At 42.6% G+C, this 25177-nt stretch overlaps 9 protein-coding genes across 9 annotated transcripts; 3 read left to right on the top strand and 6 right to left on the bottom strand.

The window, feature by feature from the left end:
• Window positions 1-197: 197 nt before the first annotated feature.
• On the top strand, window positions 198-3490 carry Bfra_011596 (putative oxidoreductase protein; the record flags this gene model as incomplete). Its single annotated transcript, XM_037341923.1, has 4 exons — window positions 198-675; window positions 728-2003; window positions 2290-3049; window positions 3104-3490. 4 exons carry the CDS (start codon window positions 198-200, stop codon window positions 3488-3490), a joined length of 2901 nt encoding a protein of 966 aa, XP_037188003.1.
• Window positions 3491-4334: 844 nt separating this feature from the next.
• Window positions 4335-5797, top strand: Bfra_011597ia (putative ibr finger domain protein; the record flags this gene model as incomplete). The annotated part of the gene is made up of 3 exons (XM_037341924.1): window positions 4335-5189; window positions 5283-5374; window positions 5437-5797. The coding sequence occupies 3 exons, from the start codon at window positions 4335-4337 to the stop codon at window positions 5795-5797; spliced, it is 1308 nt and encodes a 435-aa protein (XP_037188004.1).
• A 181-nt stretch (window positions 5798-5978) lies between these two features.
• On the bottom strand, window positions 5979-7366 carry Bfra_011598 (putative zinc-containing alcohol dehydrogenase superfamily protein; the record flags this gene model as incomplete). Its single annotated transcript, XM_037341925.1, has 5 exons — window positions 5979-6230; window positions 6287-6633; window positions 6697-6816; window positions 6871-7119; window positions 7177-7366. The coding sequence occupies 5 exons, from the start codon at window positions 7364-7366 to the stop codon at window positions 5979-5981; spliced, it is 1158 nt and encodes a 385-aa protein (XP_037188005.1).
• A 908-nt stretch (window positions 7367-8274) lies between these two features.
• Bfra_011599 (putative eukaryotic membrane protein family protein) lies at window positions 8275-11366 on the bottom strand (the record flags this gene model as incomplete). Its single annotated transcript, XM_037341926.1, has 3 exons — window positions 8275-8907; window positions 8953-9582; window positions 9633-11366. The coding sequence occupies 3 exons, from the start codon at window positions 11364-11366 to the stop codon at window positions 8275-8277; spliced, it is 2997 nt and encodes a 998-aa protein (XP_037188006.1).
• Window positions 11367-11991: 625 nt separating this feature from the next.
• On the top strand, window positions 11992-13417 carry Bfra_011600 (putative dienelactone hydrolase family protein; the record flags this gene model as incomplete). The annotated part of the gene is made up of 7 exons (XM_037341927.1): window positions 11992-12254; window positions 12321-12461; window positions 12520-12538; window positions 12586-12652; window positions 12706-12855; window positions 12916-13005; window positions 13089-13417. 7 exons carry the CDS (start codon window positions 11992-11994, stop codon window positions 13415-13417), a joined length of 1059 nt encoding a protein of 352 aa, XP_037188007.1.
• A 213-nt stretch (window positions 13418-13630) lies between these two features.
• Bfra_011601 (putative s-adenosyl-l-methionine-dependent methyltransferase protein) lies at window positions 13631-17155 on the bottom strand (the record flags this gene model as incomplete). The annotated part of the gene is made up of 6 exons (XM_037341928.1): window positions 13631-14656; window positions 14723-15428; window positions 15485-15549; window positions 15608-16051; window positions 16110-16965; window positions 17109-17155. 6 exons carry the CDS (start codon window positions 17153-17155, stop codon window positions 13631-13633), a joined length of 3144 nt encoding a protein of 1047 aa, XP_037188008.1.
• A 27-nt stretch (window positions 17156-17182) lies between these two features.
• Bfra_011602 (putative s-adenosyl-l-methionine-dependent methyltransferase protein) lies at window positions 17183-18189 on the bottom strand (the record flags this gene model as incomplete). The annotated part of the gene is made up of 2 exons (XM_037341929.1): window positions 17183-18039; window positions 18114-18189. 2 exons carry the CDS (start codon window positions 18187-18189, stop codon window positions 17183-17185), a joined length of 933 nt encoding a protein of 310 aa, XP_037188009.1.
• Window positions 18190-21119: 2930 nt separating this feature from the next.
• Bfra_011603 (putative fatty acid desaturase protein) lies at window positions 21120-22956 on the bottom strand (the record flags this gene model as incomplete). The annotated part of the gene is made up of 2 exons (XM_037341930.1): window positions 21120-22701; window positions 22760-22956. The coding sequence occupies 2 exons, from the start codon at window positions 22954-22956 to the stop codon at window positions 21120-21122; spliced, it is 1779 nt and encodes a 592-aa protein (XP_037188010.1).
• A 711-nt stretch (window positions 22957-23667) lies between these two features.
• On the bottom strand, window positions 23668-24344 carry Bfra_011604 (uncharacterized protein; the record flags this gene model as incomplete). Its single annotated transcript, XM_037341931.1, has 3 exons — window positions 23668-23763; window positions 23866-24057; window positions 24309-24344. 3 exons carry the CDS (start codon window positions 24342-24344, stop codon window positions 23668-23670), a joined length of 324 nt encoding a protein of 107 aa, XP_037188011.1.
• Between the last annotated feature and the right edge of the window lie 833 nt (window positions 24345-25177).

The raw sequence follows: 25177 nt of genomic DNA on the forward strand, positions 1-25177 counted from the left end.
CTCGATTCCTCTTACAAACAAACCAGCATAACAAGAATTACGGCTTATGGAAGGAATGTCACCGAGAATGACGACTTACGCTTACTGCTCCTCAAATGTAGGGCTTATTCTTCGTTCAATTCCACCTTGAATAACTTTGACAACTTTGCTACATCGAAAGCTACATAAGCATAACAGACAATTAAATATAAGTCGCAATGGCGTTTCAGATGGCAACAGAATGGCATGCTGGAGAGGAGGAAATGCACAAACGTCTACGAGTACCTCAGAACGAAAACCCAACCTCACCATACCTTTCACCATTCGCTGCGAACCTATTGGCCCGATCACCATTACTCGCCCTCGGCACACTCGATTCTTCCAGCAGACCATGGACTACATTATGGGGCGGGGAGGCTGGTTTTGCCTGGCCGGTCGCGCAGTCTGTCATTGCTGTGAAAGCTACAATCGACCTCCAATATGATCCAGTCTCCGAAATTTTGCTGGGAAAGAATGCAGATGGACAAGTCAAACGAGAAGAAATACTGGGGAGAATGGTCGGTGGTCTTGCGATCGACCTCGAATCTAGAAAACGAGTCAAACTATATGGTCGGATGGCTGCAGGCGCATTGAAAGAGACTGCTGGAAATTCAGTGGCTGAAGCCTCACTAGTCATCAAAATAGAGCAAAGTCTAGGTGAGCTTCTCATTGCCTTAGCAGCTATTGTTATATACTAATGCAATTGCAGGTAATTGTCCCAAGTACCTGAACAAAAAGCACATTACTCCCCGATTGCCGAAGCCCACACTGGTTTCCACGGCATTACCTCTCCCTATAGAAGCAGTCGATCTGATAACACGATCTGACCTGTTCTTCATTTCTTCCTCGAATCATGATTCTGACATGGATACGAATCACAGAGGTGGACCACCGGGCTTTGTCCGAATCCTGTCTAACGATACTAATGGACTAATAATTGTTTATCCCGAGTATTCTGGTAATCGTCTTTATCAAACACTTGGAAATCTCACGACTACACCTCAGGCAGGACTAGTGTTCCCAGATTTCAATACTGGCGATGTCGTATACCTGACTGGGAGAACCGAAATACTTGCTGGGGAGAAGGCTACTAATTTAATTGCACATACCAATCTTGCAGTTAAGATACACGTGGAAGGTATTCGATATGTTACTGATGGATTGAGTTTTCGAGGCGAAGAAGGTGAACGTTCACCCTATAACCCATCCGTCCGGTTTCTAGCTTCCGAAGCCGCTGTCGGGTTCAAGGATGCGGGCAGCAAGATGCATGCTAAACTCATTGAGCGAAAAATCTTGTCACCAACTGTAGCAAGGTTTCGATTCAAGATTTTGAGTGAAGATAAAATCAGCCATTGGAAACCCGGCCAATATGTCGCCTTGGATTTCAAAGATGAACTTGATATTGGCTATAGCCACATGCGTGATGATGATCCAAAAAGTTTGAACGACGATTACATACGAACTTTCACAGTTTCTTCGTCCAAAGATCCCACAAACACATACGATACATTCGAGATTACAATTCGCAAGGTTGGAATTGTCACTGATTTCCTATTTCGCCACAACATTAGATCAGAGTTGGAAGTACCCCTCAATGGGTTTGGGGGAGAATTTTTCATCGACCAAGGCTCTGAAGGAAAAGTTTCTTTTGTTGCTGGCGGTGTTGGAATTACGCCACTCATTTCTCAAGTTTCCGAATTGGATTTATCACGATTGCAACTTTATTGGACTGTTCGTTTAGCTGACCTGGGACTGGTTTCGGATACCTTCGAAAGGTATCCCAATCTTAGTTCTCATGCAACATTGTTTATTACAGGTGAAATGGGAGGCTGTGATGGTATGAATGAATCAACTGCCGTCAGCAAATTACGGGAATCCGGCGCTACGTTAAAAGAAAGAAGAATCGAAAAGGGTGACTTTTCCGAAGATTCTGCTAATCGATGGTACCTATGTACAGGAACTAGTTTGCGTAATACCTTGGTTGAGTGGCTTCAGGGCAAAAACCTCAGCTACGAAGATTTTAATTACTAAGAGCGTGATATTAGTCTATTCAATTAAACAATTGTTTGCAAATGAACATGCCTTTCTTTGTGTTCTTTTAGGTTCTTTGTCTGTGGGATGACCTGTTACTAAAACATACCAGTTGAATTCATAAGTTTGCATACCTCGCTAGATTCCTTTGTATTTTAGAGGTAGCTTTATTCAAGCCGTCAAGAAGCTCAAACATTTAACTTCGAAAAAAGTGCATTGCTATTTGGAGATCCGAACCAGCACAATGGCATCCAACAACGTTCATTCCACTCCCATCCAACCTAAATACGTCCTTCGCAATCCTTTGGAAGTTGGCGACAATGTCAAGAGCATTCAACTAATCAGGATTAAAGACAATGAATCTTTTCTCGGTTTTCCCATCCCCGACAAAAAGGTCTCATCCGACAAAAATCCAGAATGGAAAATAAGTCTTGCCTCCGCCATCCTCCCTACAGCTGGTGTTCCGCTCTCCCGCATTTTGAACCACCCGAACATTGTTGGCCTCGTTGATATAATCCACACAGACTCTCTTGCAGGCTCCACAAAACGTGCTGGTATAACCGCCAATATAGCTATCTACGAAGATATGAATCAAGGCTCACTTGACCTCATTCTTCCAAACCCAGAAAACTACCCCAAATTTACCGATATGGCAGCCTGGCGTGCCCATGCTACCCCAAATCCCAATCGCTTTTCCCTGCCTGAAAGTTTGTGCTGGCATGTTTTATCCAATATTAACAAGGCGCTTTTGTGGTTGCATACGGGTGTGAAACAGACGGATACAAAAGACGATTGGCAAAAACATGATGATGATTGGCAACCTATTTTGATAAGAGATGTTAGTCCTAAACAGATTTGGTTTAAGAGAACAGGTGGTGGAGCAACATATGGGCAGTGTAAATTGGGCGGGTTTGGGAAAGCAGTTGTGACGGGGTTCCCGGGCGGGAATGTGGCAAAAAGTGAGAAGAAAGAGGGATTGAGTTGGTTTTTTCAACCTCCCGTACGTCTGTTCCTTGAAAATTTGATAAATATTTCTTTACTAACAATGGTACAGGAACAATTAGCCGGAACCGAAACCTGGGGGCCAGCCTCAGAGATTTGGTCGCTAGGAGCAACAGTCTTCACAATGATGACGGGGATTCCCCCACCCCAGCAATTTGAATATCAGTGGGCAATGTCGAGGATGAGCGACAAACCATTTACAAGTGGACTGAAGAACTTGGTGGCGGGGATGCTGAAGATGAGAAGTAGCGAAAGACCTACGACGGCTCAGTTGGTGGGGAGAATTGAACAGGGTTGGGAGGAATGGAGGGCGACGGATGATGCGATTGGGTATGTGGATTGGAAGGATAGGAGTAGAGGGCGGGAAGTTAATTTGAAGGGAGAGTTGGAGGAGAAGGCAAGGTTGGGGTGGGGGATTGTCGATGCTGGAGGGATTTAGGCGATGCTTTCTTTGTGGGGTTAATAATTAGGGAGAGGAGTTTTGGGCTTGTGTTTTGTCTTTAGATGTTAGTTGACTATTCAACAATTTTCGCTGCGCATTATTCTGGCAGTTGATTATAATCTACGTATGTTCACTTTGAAGATATTCACATGCTCTCATTCTTGATCTCATTGAGAGTTTTGAACTTCTTAACTATATTAGGAACTGTAAACTACCTTTATCTTAACGTTACATCTACACTCAAAATATGCCCCCTAACGAGATGATTATGTTATGAACTCCAAGCTCTTGTTCCGCGTTGGGGTCATTCATCAAACTTGCAAAGCGAACCTGCACTCCTTTCATTCCCTCGAATCCACGCTCTCCTTTACCCTTCTACTGCAATAATATCGAGGCCCTTTTTTTCATCAAAGGATACATGCGAGGAGATGATTACCTATTGCAAACCTCTTCTTGGGGTATAGACACAGCGATATTCATTTCCACAGCACTGTCCTCTCATAACTTGCAACCTAGACTTGCTGTTGCTCGTTTGGTGAAAATGAAAGTTAGAGGTCGATTCGCTAATTAGCCAATAAAACGCACTATGGGAAAGAATAGAGATTGCTTCCAATCTTGAAATCACCGGAATTCGGGTGAATGTTGAAGCGCCAAAAATTTGAAGCTGATTGAAAAGTTTGGATATATTCACTACAGGCAATTCAGCAAGCGCAGTTGGTCGCTTAGTGTGCTTGCTGGTAACCTTTCTCGCACACAATTTTGTAAATTTTTCTTTCCTACTATCAATTCTCAACCACAAATCTTCTCTCCCGCACCTGATAGCCGAATGCAGGTGGCCAATATGGACTACATGCTTGCTGGTAATAATTGCTTTGCGGATATCGATGATGAGACTGCGAAGTTGATCATTCAGCTTCAGCTCGATGACATTGAGTACTCATCTTCGAAGGGAAAAGATCGCCCTGACGATGTATCCGACATCTCAGTTGCATTCAAAATGCAGAAAGAGGAATTGGAGAACATTGCTTTATTCTTGTCGGATCAACGAATGACGAGAAGTATTGCATTGGCCGTTCAAACTGATGGGGCTGTTTTGACTGAAGCGGTATCACGCGATGACGCTCTTTTAAGAGATCATTCGATGGCTTTACAATTATATCGAGGTCCTTCAAAATCGGCTACTACATCACAGGTTACTCCGCCTGTTGCACCAAATACACAGATCTTGAATGAGGAAGTCTTGCAAAAGCTTCAAATACTGTATGTCTCTGGCGACAACTCAAAGAACAACAACGCAGCAGAGTTGGATGGAACAGATTGCAGTTCGGTAATTGGCTTAAATGCGGAGTCTTCTACTTGGGCAGCCTCTAGATCTTTACCCTCTAAGAGTACATGCGTCATCTGTCGCGATGAGATTAGCTTCTGCGATGCAGCACGAGTTCCTGGCTCATGCCGCCATGAGTATTGTCGTACCTGCCTTGAGCAGCTCTTTCACTTGTCAATGAGCGATGAATCACTCTTCCCACCTCGCTGCTGCAACGAACCAATCACTATCGCTAGTGTCCGTCTTTTCCTCACAAGTTATATTGTGCATGCTTTTGAAGAGAAGAGAATCGAATTTGAAACACCAAACAGAACTTATTGCTGCTTACAGTCTTGCTCGGCTTTCATCCACCCGTCCAGAATCGTCAATAACGTAGCTACCTGTGATGGCTGCGGCACGAAGACCCACACCTTGTGCAAGCTGGAAGCTCACATTGGAGATTGCTCAAATGATACCGTGCTGTAGGAGGTTTTGGATCTTGCTAGGGACAGTGGCTGGCAAAGATGTTATTCATGCTGGGATATGGTGAAGCTTGAAGTTGGATGCAACCACATAAAGTAAGTCCCTCATCGCACCTACCTTTCAAGTCTTTAACATACGCTGATACTTCAAATTATAGATGCCGATGCGGAGCCACATTTTGTTATATCTGTGGGCTGAAATGGAAGACTTGTAGATGCCCACAATGGCACGAGGACCAGTTGATAGCTCGTGCTACAGAGATTGTCAACCGCAGACCTGGTCATCAACTACTCGAGCGCCCCTATCAAGCCATCGGACAAGGATCTACAATTGAAGCTCAAATTGCGGTAGCTGCGGAGGATCTTCGACAGAATCATGCGTGTGAGCACAATACATGGCGCAAACTACAAGGATCTCATCAGCGTGAGGGTTGTCATCATACTCTGGGACATTTCATTTTTGCATGTCGTCAATGCGAATTAAGAGTTTGCAACAGATGCAGACTTAATAGATTGTAGTGGGAACGAATTTGTGGGAATTATTCAATCGTGTGGGCATTTTTGAGCTTTATTCATAAGGCTACTATTACTGATATGTCAGTTTGTACTTTCTGTTAAGAAGCACTTCTTGTACATAACATTTTGATACCTTCAAATAAGAATCAAGCCATGACCGAATATGACTCCAGTGTCGCATCATTTACTCATTGGGAGCTCCCCAGGTCAGGACTGCTTTGACAGCCTTTCCACTCAAAACATCTGCTTTAGCCTTCTCCATATCTTCTGCGTCGTACCTCGTGATCAAGTCCGTGAACGGAAACATTCCGTCTTTCCAGCCTTGGATAAGTATTGGAAGAAATTCAGGTGGGTACGAATTTCCCATACAGCAGCCTACAAATTTTCGCCCAGTATTGACCGCATTAAACATATTTATCGACACAGCAGCATCAAGCTATATGTTCAATCAGACTTTTGGGCAAGGATTGAATGGGATTTAGCGACACATACCTCTCCAACTCCTACACTGCATACTGTTCCCAATTTTGCTGTTGCCTCCAATAAGTCTGCAACAACTTCTGGTCTACCAGTGGTGTCGATCGAAGCATCAATCCCCTCAAAGTTTGTTATTCGTTTCAGTGTACTTTGCAGCCCGTTTTCTTTGGTTGGTTTGATGACATGTGTTGCTCCATAATTTTTAGCCAATTTTAACCTTTCGTCCAGCATATCAACTGCGATGATTTGTCTGGGCTTTCTTTCTAGAAGATTGAGCGCCATAATAGCCGCTAAGCCAACGGCACCTACTCCAACAACGCATACGATATCTTCCGAGGATGGTTTGAGGACGTTGAGCATTGCTACATTCTCTTTTTAGTGCTATTTGTTCTGGGAGAAAGGTTGGGTCAATTAAAGAAACTCACCACCAGCACCTGCCATGATACCACAACCTAGTGGTGCAAGTGACGAAAGATCCAAATCACTTCCCGGCCCTCCAACTCTAATACAACATCTGGCATTGGCCACCGCAAAGTTAGAGAAGCCTGTTGACGATTAACTCGGTTTGCTAGATTAAGGCAACTGAGATGATGACTTACAACTCTGGCCGAAAAAGTGACTCGTGATTTCCGACCCGCCTCCTTCCTCTTCAGATGGGATTTCATAAGCCTTGCTTCCATCCTCGCCTCTACCTATTCCGAAATTATCCAGCTCCCAATCACCGCAAAAGCTCGTCTGCTTTCTCATACAATATTTACATTCTCCACAACTTGTATAACTGAGAATGACATAATCTCCGACCTCAACATTGGTGACTTTTAGTCCCACCTTAGAGATTATGCCAGCTCCTGTGATACACGTCAGTCTATCATGTGATACCAGACTTGTTTTTATGTCTTACTGACCTTCATGACCCAGAATAGCTGGAAACATTCCATCAATATCATGTTGACTAAAATTGATATCGGTATGACAAATTCCAGTTGCTACGATTTGGACAAGTACCTCGGTATCACGAATGTCGTCGTTCACTTCCACATCGCGATAAACAAACTCACCGCCGGGACTATTGACGACAAGTGCTTTCGTTCTCATGGTAGCTTATGTCTATACACAGCGGGGGTAGTAGATTTGACAAAGGTTTTGTGTATCAAGGGGCTGAGAAGAGCTGAATATCACTTATCAGTGCGTTTGGCGATTTTTTATGATGTTCTGTCCATCTTCTGCAGCTGGCCACAAAGGGTGTTGATGGCCCACATTTGGTATTAACTTCATTAGGGGTCGTTGTACTCCACACGCCTGAAAAGCAGCGTGATACACTATGTTCCACTCTACTTGTCCCGCACCGGTTGCCGACGGCATTTATATTTAGAAGGTCTACGCACAGACTATGATATCCTGAAAATCTACCACGAAATTTTCGATTCTCAGTAATCGAGTTCTTTATCTTCATCGAGAATTCCTCGAGCCCCTGTATTTTTTCTGCTTCTGTTTTATTCAATCCAGTCTCTTAAATCTAAGTTTCACCATTCTTTAACCCTAACATTGAATTCATATCGCTCTTGGTTGAACGGTATGTGTGCTCGAAAGTATACAAAATTGAGTTATCAGGAGTCAAACGTATATAATTATCTACTTCAAAAGACCTTGCTGATATTTTACATCGGAACCATCTCATGCAGAGAATTGGGCGCGGAGGAATAGACACTCAGAATGTCTTGAATTTTTATTCAATTTCATATTTAGCAAGCAGTATGTAAAATAGCGACCAGATTGGCAATTTGGCGTACATCCCAGAGTTTAAGAATGCCACTTCAGAGGAATAACTGGCTTTGAAATTTCTAGAGATGCATAATGGGAACAAAATACAATCAAGTTCGAACGTCGAATGAAAGATTGATTGGTTAGGCAACTGATGTGGAGGCTGGTGTCAACACACAGTTGCCGGGAGGGATGTTTCACTTAGTATTCTCATTCTATGTAAAAGCAGTATGCTTCTAATTTCACCATATTCTCTTCGCCGCCATCTCATATCTACTAATTTTAGAAAAATCATGTACGGCTCCCACCTTCTCCTTATCTCTCGCCAGCCTTTCCTTTTCTCTCAACTTCTTCAACGTCTCCGGGTCATCATCATAAATCCATCGTTTCTTATCATCATCGACTTCTACCATACCCCAGCCACCTACTCTCTTTCCACCAGTCTCGTAGCTTCGATGCTCACGCCTTTTCATGGTAGAATAACGATTACGTGCAAACTTTAGTAAGAGCATTCCGAGAACAAGTTTGCAGGCGAGAAGAACAAAGAATGCACCCAGGAAGAAGACAATCATGGTAAGAGATGCAATCACATCGTCAGTGCTAGGTAGGTACCATGGTGTAATCGAGTCTGGGTTTGGTAACCCGAATGTTGATCGACCGAGCGCTTTGCGGACGATGGTATCGAAATGTTCGAGAGCTGCTGTCGTTGCTGGAGATGATTCGACTGATAAAGATGTCGCTGTTGATGGAAGTGGTGGAGGAAGATGAGTCGCGAGAAACATGTGATATGTTTGAAATGCGGCCCGGATAAAAAGACAAGACAGCGGTATAACAGGAAGACCAAGACGTTTAATAAGGTTCTGGTTGACAAAGGCCTAGAACAGTTAGCTAAAATATGCAATTTGAGACTGAATACCTACATTTGTATAATAATCCTTGGCCAGAACATCGAGGAATCGTTGATAGATTGCTGGTTTGACACCATTGAACTTGCTGATGTATGCATGTTTGATCCAATCTACCAACATCTCACTGCCTATCACTATGAAAAATGGTGAAAGAACTTCGCCTGACCATACTGGAAGAATAGTAAAGCTGTTTGGAAGCATTGAGCTTGTACGCAAAGGACTAGTTGCTTCTGATGCCGATGATGCCATACTGCTGAAGCCACCCATCTCAACAATATTTCGCAATGCAATAATCATGAGCATAAGCCATAGCTGAAATCTTTCCACAACATCGGCACATGTGAGCTGGAAGAGGTTGTCCTTTTCAAACTTCTTGAAAACAGTCCCTTTGACTTCCACGAATTGATTCGATAACAATAGAGTGATGAGAGCGTTGGAGTATGAGTTTACAGCAACATTCAAGGTGACGACCTGGGTGAACAATGCCGCTGCATGAACAACATTGTATATAAGAGCAAGTATAAACATGCCAAGAGGTCGCAATACCTTACTTCTACCATCACTATCCCGTTCTAGCGTTTCGTCGGAAAATAAGCATTCAAAAATGTCCTGGCCTAGCGCTGCCGCAAGGCGATCAAATACCTACAAAAGAATGAGTTACCATGCTTGTCAGGCTTGACGGGTTGACATACCTCTAGGAGATTATATATAACATACAGTCTAATTGCTGACTGCGCTCTAATACTATGATACATCCTGCTCGCATCTAACTTCATTAAGAAAAATGAACTGAAAATTATTACAGCTCCTTGCAAAAGATCTGCTTTGTTGTATGAAGATAATGAAGAAGGTTGAGACTTCATACGTCGATGTCTACGGGCCCAACCTTGTCTTGATCTACGCTCACCGTTTAGTCTTGGAGTAGTTTCAGTAGTACCGGTACGCCTGAAAGTTTCAGACGGTCTTCCAGCTTGAGACTGAAATGAGGTTGTTGTTGACACCGAAGGTCTACTAGGACGTGACATACTCCTCGTGGGCGAAAGAGAATCGGCACTGCGACGTTCATTTCGTCGCTGCCACATCCGGCTTGTACCATGATAAATAAAACCACTAATGAAGCGACATTCCTTGGCTAGAACATGACCCCACCATGAAATAAGAATGCCTAAAGCTTTGAAAAATCGCAATGGTAAAATGGTAAAGGTATAGAGCCAGGCGTCAAGACATGCGAAAGATCCAAAATATAGGACTTGTTCAAGTTGTGGCGGTAATAACAAAAAATTCAATAAACGCTCAAATTTAACTTTTGATGATTCATAAGGAAATTCTGTCGAAGCTGAACGATATATGTACAAAGGCGATGGCCTTGTAGCGGAAAGCTCGAGCTGTAGATAAGTAGGAATTGACATTGGGGGCAGAGGAATCGATTGGGGTATTGGCGATGGTGGTGGAATGTCTGGCAATTGCGAGGATTTGCTCGCCCCATTAGTCACAATGGGGGTCGCCAACCCTTCGAGGTTGAGGTTCAATGATTCAGGGCCACGACCAATATAAAATGGTTTTCTTTTTGGGGATGTCGGAATGGCACTTGGCTTGGAGTATGATGGCCATTGAGTTGGTGGCGGCTGAGCACTAAAGGCTCGGGAAGAGGGTAAAATCGTGGGCCTTCTGGTACTAGCATTGGCCTGGATTACCCCTTGATAGCCTCGGTGTTCACCATTAATGTCTGCGGAGAATTTTACAGATTCCGGTGTAACAATATTACGACGATCTGTCGATTCAGATGGTTGGTCCTCAAGCTCCATGCGAGATACGTCAGAACCAGATCTTTTACGCCCGTGTTCTTCAGCGTTACCTTGGCTTGTATCTGGAGTCAACAACTTGCTGGGCGAAATCATTGGTAAAGATTCAGGAGCCGACGCTAATTCCGTCATCTCAGCAGCTGATAGTTTAAGAACCTTTTCTTCCACAGAACCCTTCAAGGACAATTTCCGGTGATTCTCAACTTTTTCCTCTGCGATATCATCCAATTGATCAGAAGGCGGAAGAAATTTTGATATGGGAGGCGGTAAAGCCAATTCATCTGTTCCATTATGATTGGCAAAAGAAGGAAGGTTCTCCAATTTATGGAAAGACCCAGAACTGTTATTGCCAGTTTGCACAAGTGGGGTTTCATCTGCATTCCCAGGCCGCAACTCATTCACAGACACCTGGGATTGTGATGAACGCAGTGGAGGAGGGCTTGGTGAAGGTGTTCGTAGTTGATTTGAATCCTTAATTGCTGGGACAGATTTGGGGAGCTCGTCTGCGGACTGGGCGGTAAGCTGCTTGAGATTATCTTGTTCAGGTGATCTCATAAGTTGCTCCTGGTTTCCCGCCGTCCGAGATCCCACCCCTGGAGAACATGTTACATTCTCTACCGCCATCGAGTTTTATCGAGATAATTCGGATAGATCATTAGTAACGAATCTCCGATAATTTCGCTCACACGTATCAAAACTGGGTGGTGATGTGGAGTGATTTGAGATAAAGGTGTTCGCTAATCAAAAGCTACGGTGACCTCAATCATATCGTATCCCGTGCGAGTATCAATAGTCATATCTCGTTCTTACGAGATTTCTCTTCCGAATCTCTTCAGTATACCAAGGAACCATATGTTTGAATTCTGAGTTATTTTGCAACGAATTATCTCTAGCCAGACGAGCTGTTTTAAAGATAGGGTTTCTCCATCACGTGTCCGAAGCGCTATGCTCTTCCTGTACTAGCGGAAGGTCAAGCTCCCAATCCTTAATATCAAGGCATACAAGCTTCGTTTGACGAAAACGGAATACTTTGATTCCTTGTTCCTTATTTCCTATTCATTGTATTCTATTATCTAGTAAAATTTCAGCTCATTCCATACACTATGTGTTCTCTTACTAAGTACAATTCTATTCCTAATTCCTTCTCAGATTATGCTTATAATCTAGACGACGAACGACCCAGATTTTACCGATTCATATTAATCTGTTCTCCTCAAGATTGTAGCTGATATATCGATTTGATGTAAATATGAGCGGCTTGGATCTTTATGAGGTACCTGATTTTGAGGTGCCTGAACTTGAGCCTATTGAGGCTAGCGAGAATAGATTGGGAATCCGAAGTATTTTGTTTTGGATTACAGTAGTGGTAGCAGTATACTCAGCCTGGACCATTGCTTCCCCGTTCTGGGATCAGATTTCCAATCGTCTATCGTCAAGGGTTACCGAGCTTCGCAGAAATTCAGCAAATATAATTCTTAGAACTACAGACGTTTTTACAGGTAATGCTGAAATGTAGGCACCCTTATTATACATAGCAGGCCTCATTCCTTCAATAACATCAGCTAACCTTTTCTATAGCGTGAGACCAAAATCTGAAGATGCTGTACTGAAAGGGGATGTCGTGTATATTGCAGAGCCTACCTCCGACAATATCAAGAAAAATCAGGGCCTCATTTATTTTTCTGGTAGCTCAGGTATAGTCCCGAGCAATCGCGCTCTGTGAGTTCCTGTGTACGCATAATTCGATAGCGAGACTAAATTCTAACAACAAACAAAGTGCAGATGAATTTGCCAGGGTACACTACACTGTTCTGGTTTGATCAAATAGTCTAACAAGTTTTAGGCCGGTTATATCACTGTAGTCATTAACTATTGGGGCAAGCATCAAAGGATAGATCAGAAGATAGAAGGTTCTGAATAGAAAGGCTTCATCGTGTCTGGCAAGAGCTGATAATATTAGTAGACTCCGGCCCATGGGAGACCAGGGATCCTAGTAGCGAGCCAAGTGAGAGAAAACGAGCCTCTATGATCAAGAACGCCTTGGACTACCTTCGCAATAATCGAAACTGTACCCACGTCGGTGGAGTGGGATACAGCGGTGGTGCCCTTCCACGTCAGTTCAATTCTTCAGTGAGACCAAGAGCAGTTTCAAGACACATGCTAACCTTCCTAGTCATGAATTTAATCCAAGAGCGTCCTTGTCGTATCGAAGCCGCGTTCATGGCTCATCCTGGGCGTTTGAAAACATCAGCATATGGAACGAGTAATAATGACTGTTTCATACATTCCTACAGCTTTCAGCTCTCTTTCATCTATTCATCATCTAATATCTTTGAATGATTCTAGTCCAAGTACCACTATCTCTTGCTCAGGCATGGGACGATCGATCTGTTGACGTACGAACTCGTCACGAACAAGAGAAGGAACTCATCGACATGGTTATATCAACCAGCGCAGAGAAAGATGCCATCAAGTCGGGCAAGTTGCCACCAAGAGTTCCTTGGCAAATGAACTTATTCTCGGGTGTTGAATACGCGTTTGCTGTTAGATTGCCAAGCAAAGGTCGAATGAGTAGAGATGAAATCTACGCAAAGCGAGCTGCCTTTTCTCAAGCAGTAATGTGGTTCAAAACCTACATGCCAGTCGGCGAAAAGAAGTTGGAGTACGACGTCTGATAACTGAAGAATTAGATACATGAGCGCTTATCAATCCCTTTCCAAATCTCTGCTACGAAGATTTTCTTTTTGTGCTTGAAAATTCAATTTTTTGTAAATAAATAAGTTCAAGAGATCTATATCCTTATAAATAAAATCCAAATGCCCGATTAAAAATTCTGCAAAGTATCGCAAAATATCCCTTGGGACTCCTCAGAATCCGGAAGCAACCCATCATTCTGAACCATCAATCACAATTGCGTCAGCCCTGCTTCTTCCATTATTGATTCTTTCCTTCCTCTGAATTCTCATGTTGATCAAAAATTCTTCTTCCGAGTCCATATTCTCATTCATGTCTTCCTCGTCCGCGGATACTAAATCGTCTTGATCCTTCATGTCTTCATCAACATCCACATCACTTCCTGACATTTCCTCATCTGTATCTAAATTCTGCTCACCCTCGTCATCAGATTCAAATTTTTCTTGACCTTCCTGATCTTCCGAGTCTTCATCAACCTCCAGTTCACTCTCGTCTGAAAGCTCTTCAGTTGCGTTCCAATTTTGCTTGTCCTCAGGTTCAAGATTCTCTTGGTTTTGCAAGTCTTCATCAACTTCCGCTTCACTCTCGTTTGAAATTTCTGCATCTATATCCAGATTCTGCGCGTTCTTGTCCTTGGACTCGGGATCATCATCACCTTTACTTGAAATTTTCTCATCTGTGTTCCAATTCTCCTCGTCCTCGTTGTCGGATTCAAGGTCTTCTTGATCTTCTTGATCTTTTATATACGCGTCAATATCTACGCCACGATCGTCCGACACTTCCTTGTCTGTGTCTGAATTTTTCTCATCCTCTTCCTCGCTTCCAGTGTCTGTTTTATCGCCCGTGCTTCGGTTGAATTCCCTTTCGAGTTGTGCAATTATAAGATCGTCGATTTCTTCATCAGAATCCGTCTCACTCCCAGCCAATGTCTCCTTGACCATGTCCAAATTTTGGTCGGCTTGGTCACCAATTGCAATGTATTCTTGATCCACGACATCCTCATCATCTTCGTTCTCTCTGCTGATATCTCGTCCTTGTAAAACTTTTCGCAGTTCGTTTCCGAGTGCTCGTGCAATTGGGGGTGGCACAGCATTACCAATTTGTTTGAGAGCATCGGACACTTTTGTGGTTTCCAAATCCCATATGAAGCTATCTGAGAACCCCATAGCTCTAGCTATTTCCCTTATTGTGTATGGCCTATGCAAGTTCGGATTGAGCATCTAGTATAATTCTCGTCAGTATTTCAATCTATTGTCAGCTATTGGAAAAAATTGCGGAGAACACACCCAACTGTTCGTCGAATATTGATCATTCCCCGTAGTTATTATTTTGAAGGTCTCATTCTCAGACAGTCTTCCATATCTTCCCTCCAACTTTCTATTCCGGTAATCAACATTTTCCCGACATCTCTCTGATTCTTTCCTCAAATTGTTGGACAACAATTCCTCGTTCATTCTCCTGTAATCGGCACCAGCTATGAGTGGAATGCTGCACACTCGCTCAGCCTGTTTCGCCGAAATCCTGCCCGTCACATGGTTATGCAGAAGTTGATCGGGAACAGATTTGCGCGCTTGCCTCTGAAACTCGCACAAATGTGGAGAGGCATAGTCTTGCTTTTCTAAACCGACAAGTTTTTGATGCTTCAAGATCGGGTATTGAGCAATAGTCTTACCACGATTTATTTGGCTAGACTCTTGCTCTGCCGTTTGCTGAATTTCTTTGTGAGGATTTTTAAACTCCCATAGAGGTAAGTCTGAGGTACAATGCTGTATAGTAAGTGGTCGATGTGGAGCTGATCTCCTGGTATATGGGGCATCTTTGGGGATACGATTAAAAACATTTGTCGGCTCAGGATATTTCGGGAGCTTGTATCCTGGTAGAGAGGCCCAGATTATCACACGGTTTCTAGACGAAGGTACACCATAGGCCCCTGCTTGCAGAGTTGCATATTGACATTGATATCCTAAACATGTAAGAACTCGGAAGATGAATCTGTAGTTTTTGTTAGTTGCATCCTACCTTGAAGATTTCTTGGAGTGTATACTCACTTTATCGCGCCGCTTGTCAAAAGGCCCTCGTCAGAGGAACAATTCGGAATATCACTACCGTTGAGCTGTCATGACTTTTAGCAAGATTCAAAATGTCAATATATTCTGTGTAGAGAAACCTACCGGGTGGTATTTTAGGCCAGTGACATTTTCCAATAAGCAATATTTGGGTCTATAAAACTCCACGTAAGAGAGATATGTGGCGATTGACTCTCTCATAGGACAGATGGGATTCTTCTGTATCTTTTTGGGGTTATTCTGACGGTTCACTTTGCTCCATCCTTGGCAAGGTGGCCCTCCTATAATCATATCGATATCTCCTCTTAACGGTATCTTCGACATTTCATCTCCATTGTCATCAAGTGAAATTCCTGTACCGACCCCGTCTTCAATCTTCATCGCCAGTTCCAAGAACTTGCCTGCATCACAGTTGTACACAATTGCGTCCTCGAAATTTCGTCTGAAGGTCTTGCATGCTGCGGTATCAGACTCAATGGCATAGCTAATCCCTATCACTCCGCTTTCATGCAAGCCTTGGCTAAATCCACCTGCGCCACTGAAGATATCCTTGTAATTTAATCAGTACGTGTTACAAGAACTTCTAAAGGGATTCGTGTGAGCCCACCAGAGTATTCAATTTGGCACCATCCATCTTACTCATTTCTTGCTTTCTTTCTCTCTCAAGCCTCTTTTCATTTCCTTTCAAAAACGTCAAATCTTTCTTAGGCATTAGTTCCAAGTCTTCCGCTGTAATTGAATTCTTTTCCAAGTCGTGAGGAATATATTCCTGGACCCAAAATGTGTCGTCGAGGTCCTTGTAAATGTTTAGATCTTCAATTTGCTCTATGTGCCTTACAAAGCAGTGACCGTCAAGATCCTTTGGATTTAACAGTTTAGAGTTCCACCGGAATACTCTTCTATTATCGTGGGTTGCAAACGGGATGTTCATTTCGGTTTCCTCCGATCTCTTAAGCCGAAAGTGGTCGTCATAACGTTCGTAGTTATCCACGGTCAACTTGACACAGGGCTGACTTTTCAAGCAGGTGACCTTGATATTCTGTATTTGACCAATACTGTACGGGTGCGGTTCTTTTGAACCGGAAGTAGGTTTTGAAATGAAATAAATGAAGTCTTTTAGTTGATATCTTGTACCTTTGTAAATGAACCCAGTAGCGGCTTTTTGTTTTTTATTCCAGTTCAATATCCTTAGCGGTTGATGATTCGCCTCACATCTGACTCTATTGAAGGCGCAACTCTCGCATTCCTCGAAAAGAGAATTTTCGCTTTGTGTCGCTATTTTCTTTGCTTCAGAAAAGCTTTGGAGTGAAGTATCGTAGCGAAATCGATAGAAGTACCTATCTGCGCTTCTATGATACTCTTCTTCGATAAGGTCGGGTTTTGAGTCACTGGTATTATCACCTTTACCACGGAAATCGACTCTGATTTTGGCTCTTATTTCGGCTTTCGAGATATTCGCACATCTGGAAATCATGAATAGCTCCCTTGGACTGGCCATCTCACCAATTATGGTATCGCAGCCTCTTTCAAAATATCGTATGTGGGCCATTGGTTCCCCGTCCTTGCAAAGTCAGTTCGTTCAAATCTTGAGTCATAGTCAACTTACTTCGTTGTATGAATATACGATGATGGCACAGTGAGTTTGAGACTCATTTTCAGCTTCTTAGGGTCAGCCTTTGATCAAGCAAAAAGAGATGGATATTTATCATCCTGAACCAGAACGCTGTCTCCAGCTCGACACTCAGCTTGAAACTCGATCAAATTATCTCGGCTCTCATGTAGAAATTTCTCTGCGGAATTGTGAGCCGAGACGATTTCTTCATAATATTCCTTAGAGCCTGATCCTGTCAATGTTTGTTCATCGTCTATCCTGACAGGTCTTAGTGTTCTGTGGAATAGGGTGCCAGCTTTTTCTAAAACCAATGGCGTTGCAAGCGTTTCCGACCTGATTGGCTTGATTGACTCGGCTGACTTAGTCGGCTCAGTTGACTCACTTGCCTTGAGTTTTTCGACAGACTTCATGTGAAGATCAAAGGTAGACCTTGATTGGTGGCTACCGTAGTCAGTCTCTGAGTCAGATTCATTTCCAGAGTTAACGCTGTCGATATCCCATTCATCCAATATCTCAATATCCGAGAATTCTCTTTTCGAGCCAGTAACAGCTTGATCGAATGAACAAGGATCTGCGTCATTCTGAACGATACTTCGCTCATCGTCAACAACGATTTCTTGCCTCGTTTCATCGTCACTATCATAAATTTCAATGATCTCTTTTGACTTCACTTGTTGGTTATTTGAATCGTGAGCCTCTTGATCTGGTAGATTTTTATTAATAATGATGTTCGGCCGACTCTGTTCTGGTGTCTGGCTTGATCTGATTTTCTTCTCTGGTCTTTCACTAACTTCCAATTGTTCCAGAGCCCTCTTCGGGATCCAAAACTCTCTCTCTTGAATCGATTCTTGCGTCTTTTTAGCAATTTCGAGACAGGTCTTTGGAATGTCAAAAAGATTCGCCTCCAGGATATCGTAGGCCTCATCTTTGGGATCATATTAGTATCAACGTAAGATGGCAAGGAAGAATCGAATCATCTTGGCCATCAATTGAACTCACTGTTTGTCAAGCTAGGATTGATTTTAAATAGTTGTGCGAATCTTCTGCGGAACTCGATTCCTAGCAGGAATGCCATAATTTTCTTCAGTGGTTAGGACCGGTGTAAGCAACAGGTAAAGCAATCGAAGCAAGCTTGTCTCTATGGATACGGATAATATATTTAAAGGGACTAAACATAAAAGATGTAACGAAATAAGATATTATGTAAGAAGGAAGAAGAAAGACAGAAGAACAAGATCCAAAGGGGCCTTTTAAAGGTCTCAAAAGGAAGCTAGTGATCTCTCTCTTGCCAAAAGTGAATTGCAACGTCGAGTACCTGAGACTACATGGGTACGATGGACCAAGATTCTCTCTCTGAGAGACCATAGACTTTAAAGGTAAGAGCCAATATCTTTGACACCCGAGGTCTGTCTTCATATTATAAAGAGACATTTAAACATTGATGATAACTTGCCATGTTGTAAGTATGTACTCTATTTTGCAATGTTATACATGTTTGGTCCTAGACTTTACTTCACCAAAGCTATAACCCTATGAGATATTCATGTGGAAATAGTATGTAATCTTAAATTAATAGAAACAGTTAACGAAAGTCCGATATATATGAGAAAAAAGAGAAGATAACCTTTCACATCTTCTTCCAACAGAGAGGGCAGTTGAAAATGCTAGGAGCCTTTCGAATTGCACTGTATAAAGATCAGTTTAGATTTCTCAATCAAATTTGGAACATTCAGATGATGTTCTCTACTCTCCTCTCTTCGTGGTTATTCATTCCATAAAATTTTCTCGAGCATGAGAGATTTTAAATTTTGAGTTATCCAACAACTATCCTTCATTTCTTCAATTTATTTTCAAGATCATCAGCATATTCTCAATGCAACTATGGATCTCGAGGCCCATTATTTGATGTATCTCATGTTGAAGAAAATTGAATATCGAATCCAAAGAATGAGACTAGGACGTATGTAGAACCTAGGGCATTCGCGCAACTCACATCGCTCCACGACACTCTTAATTACCAGACCATAGCTCAGTCCCCTTATCAATCCAAGAAAATTATAGAACTTGGACTCATGGAATCAACATGGGTTCCAGTAGAGTTCTCTTCTTGTATAACATCTTCATAGTCTTTTATCATCTTTCACTAAAGGTCTGTCATTACATCAAATCTCATATCCGAACAATCCGAACCACCCCAACGAAAAGAATTTCATGGAGAAGAGATTAAATAACGTGAAATGGTCCTTCTGATCGATTCACAAGAATTGAAGTGGTGGTACTATCGGAACAGCGACCAAGTAGCCATACTAGCCCGCGAGTAGCTACTAGCTAGACCTCGAAGGACTTACTCATATCTGGAGAAGTTATTCAACCAGGCACGATATCTGTACTCAGAAACTCCGGCCAGAGAACCCTTCGATTCGCTCGAAATGTCATCCGACTACAAATATTCATCTAACAATCCTATCATACCAAGACAAAATACACAGACCTTAAATTTATATAACCGCTATGATTAGATGATAACATCAATCGACTTTTGTGAAGTTACTCAACATAATGTCAAATGAGATCATTTCTTTCTAGAATATAAACGATCACCTGATTTTCCATCTTTGGTTCATCCCATAGCACGCAAATTTGCTAACAATCTGAGTTTCCTCAGAAAAACCCCAAAGTCTTCTCGTTAGATGAACATCATTCAAATATTTCCCGCACGCAACCGCGACGACTTGGACTTTCTCACTCAAAGACCCCTAATAAAACAATCTTGACCATGCATCTAATCTAACATCATACTCTGCAGTTTCTAATTCTTAGAAAATTCTACATCAAATACTACAAGTATCTCATTATATATCCTAAAGCTTTTCATAAGCAAGCCATTCATTTGATTAGCAATAATTTTGATTGGCAAGATATCTCTGTTTCTCAGATTCCACAGCGCATATTTACAATCCTCAAACACATTACATTTTTTGGTATTGAAGCCGTACTTGTATATCTAAAATGCATTCCCATCTATCTCATCACATTCCTTCTTATATCTTCCTACTTATTGTAGCAAATGCCCATGTGAACCCAGTTCGTCACAGTTTCCCCCCAGTTCTCTCGCTTCCACAAAGAAAAATTGTTCCCATCACTTTAATCAGAACCGCAGCATCTCAGCATCCCACCTCCAACCCATTTCACTCTTCCAAACCATCAATAATCTTTCCCTATCCCTTTAGCTTTCAACAATAATAGCAAGCGCAACAAATTCTCCACATCACAATTCTTAACCTATCTACTCTATCTTGCCGAGCTGAATCTCAAATCCACGTTCCCACCCATAGCACAGCTGCCTAAATACATTGCCGATCATTCCCAGGCACACGATTGTCTAATCTCTCCTATAGATAGACAAAAAAACAAAAAGCTAAACAAGCACGAATTCGATAACTGGAATAACAAGGATTACAAGGATAAGCGTACACTACGAGCCATCATCGAACAAACCAGACCCAAACAAAGAGAAGTAAATATAGAAGTAGAACGAGACAAACGAGAATGGGAAATAGGATGGGAGGAATGAAAGTGGGATGTTGGGGATACCGGGATACCGGAGATAAGTACGCGCGCAGGAACCGGGATTGGATGATGGGATGATGGGGTAGAGAAAGAGCGGGGCGGAGAACCAGGGAGTCGGGTTTGAAATGTTTGGGATGTCAGGGTTTGGGGTGTCAGGGTTTAGGATTTTGAGGTTTGGGGTTGGAGCGTTGTGGGGAGGAGGAGGATGGGGGGTTGTGAGGTGGATGATTGTGAGGACGATTGTGGATATGGATCTTCAGTTCTTCGATCAGAAAATCTAAAGTCAAGCACCGAAACAGAGCGTTTATCGATTTCGAGTATCAGGGTATTTCTTTTTGCCATGACTTGGTAAAGATTTATAGAGTGATATCGATTATAGATCCTATTGAATGATGTATCGGCATTATGCATTATGTGCTTATATACTACTATAATCTATGACAATCTACCAACGCCCAAGATATACATATGCACACTCCTAATTTTCGCATCGAACATGCCATGAAGTAGCATCCATAAAATGCAATGCAATGCAATGCCAAGCTCACATCCACATAAACAAACAGAAACAACCTCAATCCCAATGCCCATGCAAATACTCCCCTTACTCACAATACTATCCTGACAATCCTTCAAATACCTCGCCTGTCTGGCCACCTCCACAAGTCTATCCAGCATCCTCCCATTACTCTCTCCAAACCCATAAACTTCATATTTCAACCCCGTTTCCGCGCAGAATTCCTTCACGTATCCACTCGCTTTACGTAAATTATGTCTCGGCATGCGTGGAAATAGATGATGGGTGACTTGGAATTGGAGACCGCCATGGAACCAATCCATCCACGTAGGACAATCTACATCCATGGTTGTGCGGAACATGCGTTGGATCCAGTGTTCGCTTGGTTCTGATTCTTCGGTCGACATGGAGAAGTGGGAGACTGTTAATTGGAGATGTAGTGGGAGGGTGATCATGTGACAGATGAGACAGAAAATAATGCGTTGGGAGACGGTAGGGATACTGCGGTAGACGAGGAAATAACCAAACCAAGTCCAGAAGAAGATTTGACCGACGAGTTCGAAAATTCGTTGTTTGCGGTGGAGTTTGGTGCCGAGGTCGCGGAGGATAAAGTCCCAGGCCAGGTAGTAGAGATTGAAGCGTGCGACCGAGAGGAGGAAATAGTATGTCCATGCTTGTTTTGGGACCATGAACTTTGCAAACCAATTATAGTGCATAATACATTCAGAAGCTGTCGAGTACAAAGAATCGAAAAATACCGGCGAGATGGCGATGAAAGGTAGGATCTGAAGATCTTGATCATGGGTTGGCGAATTCGTAACAATGTGATGAATATTGTGATTGCGTTTCCACCAGCCTATCGAAAGTCCACCACAAAAATTCAAAACCACACCACCGATCAAGAAATCGATGTTGTAATCGTGGGTTACTGCCAAATGACCTGCGTCATGTGCCGTAGCGACGATTTGATGCCAAAACATACCGAGGAATGCTGCACTGGTAGCATACCATTCCATACGAAGAAAAACCATCGAGAGAGAAAATAAAATTGTACATCGTAGAATTTCCGTTACATACGCCGATAGTTTGCTGTCGTATAAACCTTCGTTTTCTAATCTCGCAATTAGAGCTTGGAATCTAGTCTCCAGTTCTGTGGCGTCCATTATCTTTGTTTCCAGATCGGGAATCTCCTCGGAATCAACTGAACTTCCTTCAGTTCGATTTCGAAGTCGTAGACCCTCTTCATCAAAAATGGAAGAGGCGGTGGAGCTCGCGTCGCTGTCCGGATTTGCTTGACGCGGTACAGCCAAGAGATTTTCGGTGACGGTGACATCAACCAAAGGTATTTCGGTGATAGGTGTTGAAGGTTCTTTTTCGGCCTCATTTTCTGGTATCCGAAGTGATTGTCTTTGAATAGGGGGTATAACGTTTGCCCATGGTTCTTCCAATTTACCAATTCGATAACGGGCCATCTGGGCCTTGACCTCCTTACTATGAAATCTAGATAGAGTCAGCTCCTACAGTTCATTCCACAATCCTGCTTATATCAACAACTCACGCATCCAATTCAACGGTAGCATCTCTTCCTACAACGTGTAGAATAACTTTTGCACCACCGGGGTGACGGTTGAGCCATGCATCCAACTTTAACACATATCCCTCTGATATAACAATCGCGTGACCTTGCTCCACCAACTCTCTGATCTCCTTTAACGGCCACACCTTCTTACTCCTAACTTCAGACGACGAATCCATAATAGTTGCTTTGACCAAAGTGTCAAATTCGCCAGTTTTATTTTTCTCGTGCGACAGAGCTTTAATAAAATGTGTTTTAATGCGGTAAAGTAAGATTAGCGATTAGCGGAGATTAAATAAAAAATCGACACGACCCAATCTTAGATACACCCCAATAGTGAATGACTTGGCGTGTAGGTATGGACCACGAATTAAGGACACGCTTGTGAATGAAGAGCGTTGTAAAATTGCTAGATGAGGAATGAATACAAAAATATGCTCAAGGGCCCTGTACAACAAAGGGGAATCACGTGCATAAGCACAAACATAGACGATTAGGAAAATCAAATCAGAAGATGAGAGTCGAAATGGGAAAGCTCAGGTATATAAAGCAGTAGTACGATGATACCGAATATTATCTAAGTATATTAAGTACCATTCAATCCTACGCATGATATCCCCTTTGGTTCGCCAACACAGCCCAATTACTGTTTTCTTCTGATGACCCATTGTTTTTTTTTCTGCACCTCGCTGGCATGAACTTTTAACGTGGAGTAAGAATTCCACTCTCGGGTTTCACGGAATTCGACCTATCAGTGTCAGTCTCTACTTACGTCAAAATAAGTTTACTCCTGTGCCGGGAAACTTGTAGGTTAGATCAGTTTATCCTGTCAAGCCGCGGGTACTAACCGCATATAACGATCTGATAATTTATTATCGTTGAATACCCACTCAACGTGCCATATAGTATAGCTGGTTGGAGTTTACAGAGCACGTATTCAATACGGTCGTCAGAGCTTGGAGCTCAGCCCACTCCCATTTCACTCCCTTCTCATGGCATGGGGATTTATATTAAATTGGCCCGGGCCATCGTTGAGATCCACATGTGAAAACCCTTTTCAGATGAGAAGGAATGGAAAACCATCTTACCGGTACATCGTTGGCAAATTTTCCGTAACTTCCGTACGGAGCACAGGATTCGCTGCTTACACAATTGATTTTCGCATGTTCAATGGTGGACTCGTAAATTAGATTGGGGCTGGAGACTGTTGATTTGTTGGCTCTAACTCCATTCATGATATTGTGATCCTGCTCTGCAGCGTCAATCTGACTGTTGAACCCCTATTCTATCAGAGGCTCACTCAGAAGTCGTCACAATAGCATTGGGGATTAGGGGTGGCTTGTTCGATGCGTCGTAGTTGTGCGACTAATATATTCAAACTACTTCGTACTAAGTTCCTGTCAACCTTTCCTATTAGTGCTTAGTTCTATCCGCCAGGAGTGGGAATCTTCCTATCGACAATCGCCATCAGCATTAAGACCGATCCGCCTGACTGTTGTGAATAATGCATCCACCAAAGTTCAATATTCACACTCCAATTGTGAATCTTAACATCGATGAAGGACATCATGTGATGGAAACTAGCTACAAAGTAAAGTTTATTATTGACGCCAATTGAGCTCAAATAGGTGGTGGTTATGATTCAGCTTCAGCTGGCGCTGAGGAAAAAGAAAGCAAACAAACAAACATGAGGTTCAAAAATAGACACGCTATCCAGCCGACTATAGCAATAAATGCCTTGTAGGTAATATCTATAACGATTTCGTGAAAGGTAGTAAGGTAGTAAAGTAGGGCGAATCTTCATCATTCTATTCTCTTATAATTATAGATGAAGAGTATGTAACAGGTGGATAAGACACACAGATTGATATCGCGATTGTCATACAAAACAAACATTTTCGTGTTTTACCCCGCATTCTAGCACTCTACCTACCTACACCTACCTACCCCTTTTAGGTTTTGGGTAGCTCGGTAGGTACTGAGGTTCGGCCGATGCTTCTAAAGGGGATAGTCGCCATTACTAGTAAATAGCTAATGTTTGTTTCTTCTACTAAACATTCAATGTTATGATCTAGAATAGCATCTTTTTTTGTACTCTTCCAAACGGCACGTACATATAATATCGAGCATAGTATCAAAATCAATCGAATTGTCTATTCATATATTTTGAGCCGAAGCCGCGACAGAATACTTGCTAGTCCTTCTTAAGTTCGGAATGTCCGTTTGCTTCATTAGAATGAATCTTGGGGAATCATCAACATGACAAGCGTTTCAAGTCACTTCTGGAGCTCTGATTCCATACTGAAAGAGATCATTTGATGATGAGTCAACTAGCAACACTTGTTATGCAGCTAACACCAAACTCGGCAGGTACGAGTAGGTTTTCAACTGTTGGAACAT

Source organism: Botrytis fragariae (genome assembly GCF_013461495.1).
Source record: "Botrytis fragariae strain BVB16 chromosome Unknown tig00000251, whole genome shotgun sequence".
NCBI lineage: Eukaryota > Fungi > Ascomycota > Leotiomycetes > Helotiales > Sclerotiniaceae > Botrytis > Botrytis fragariae.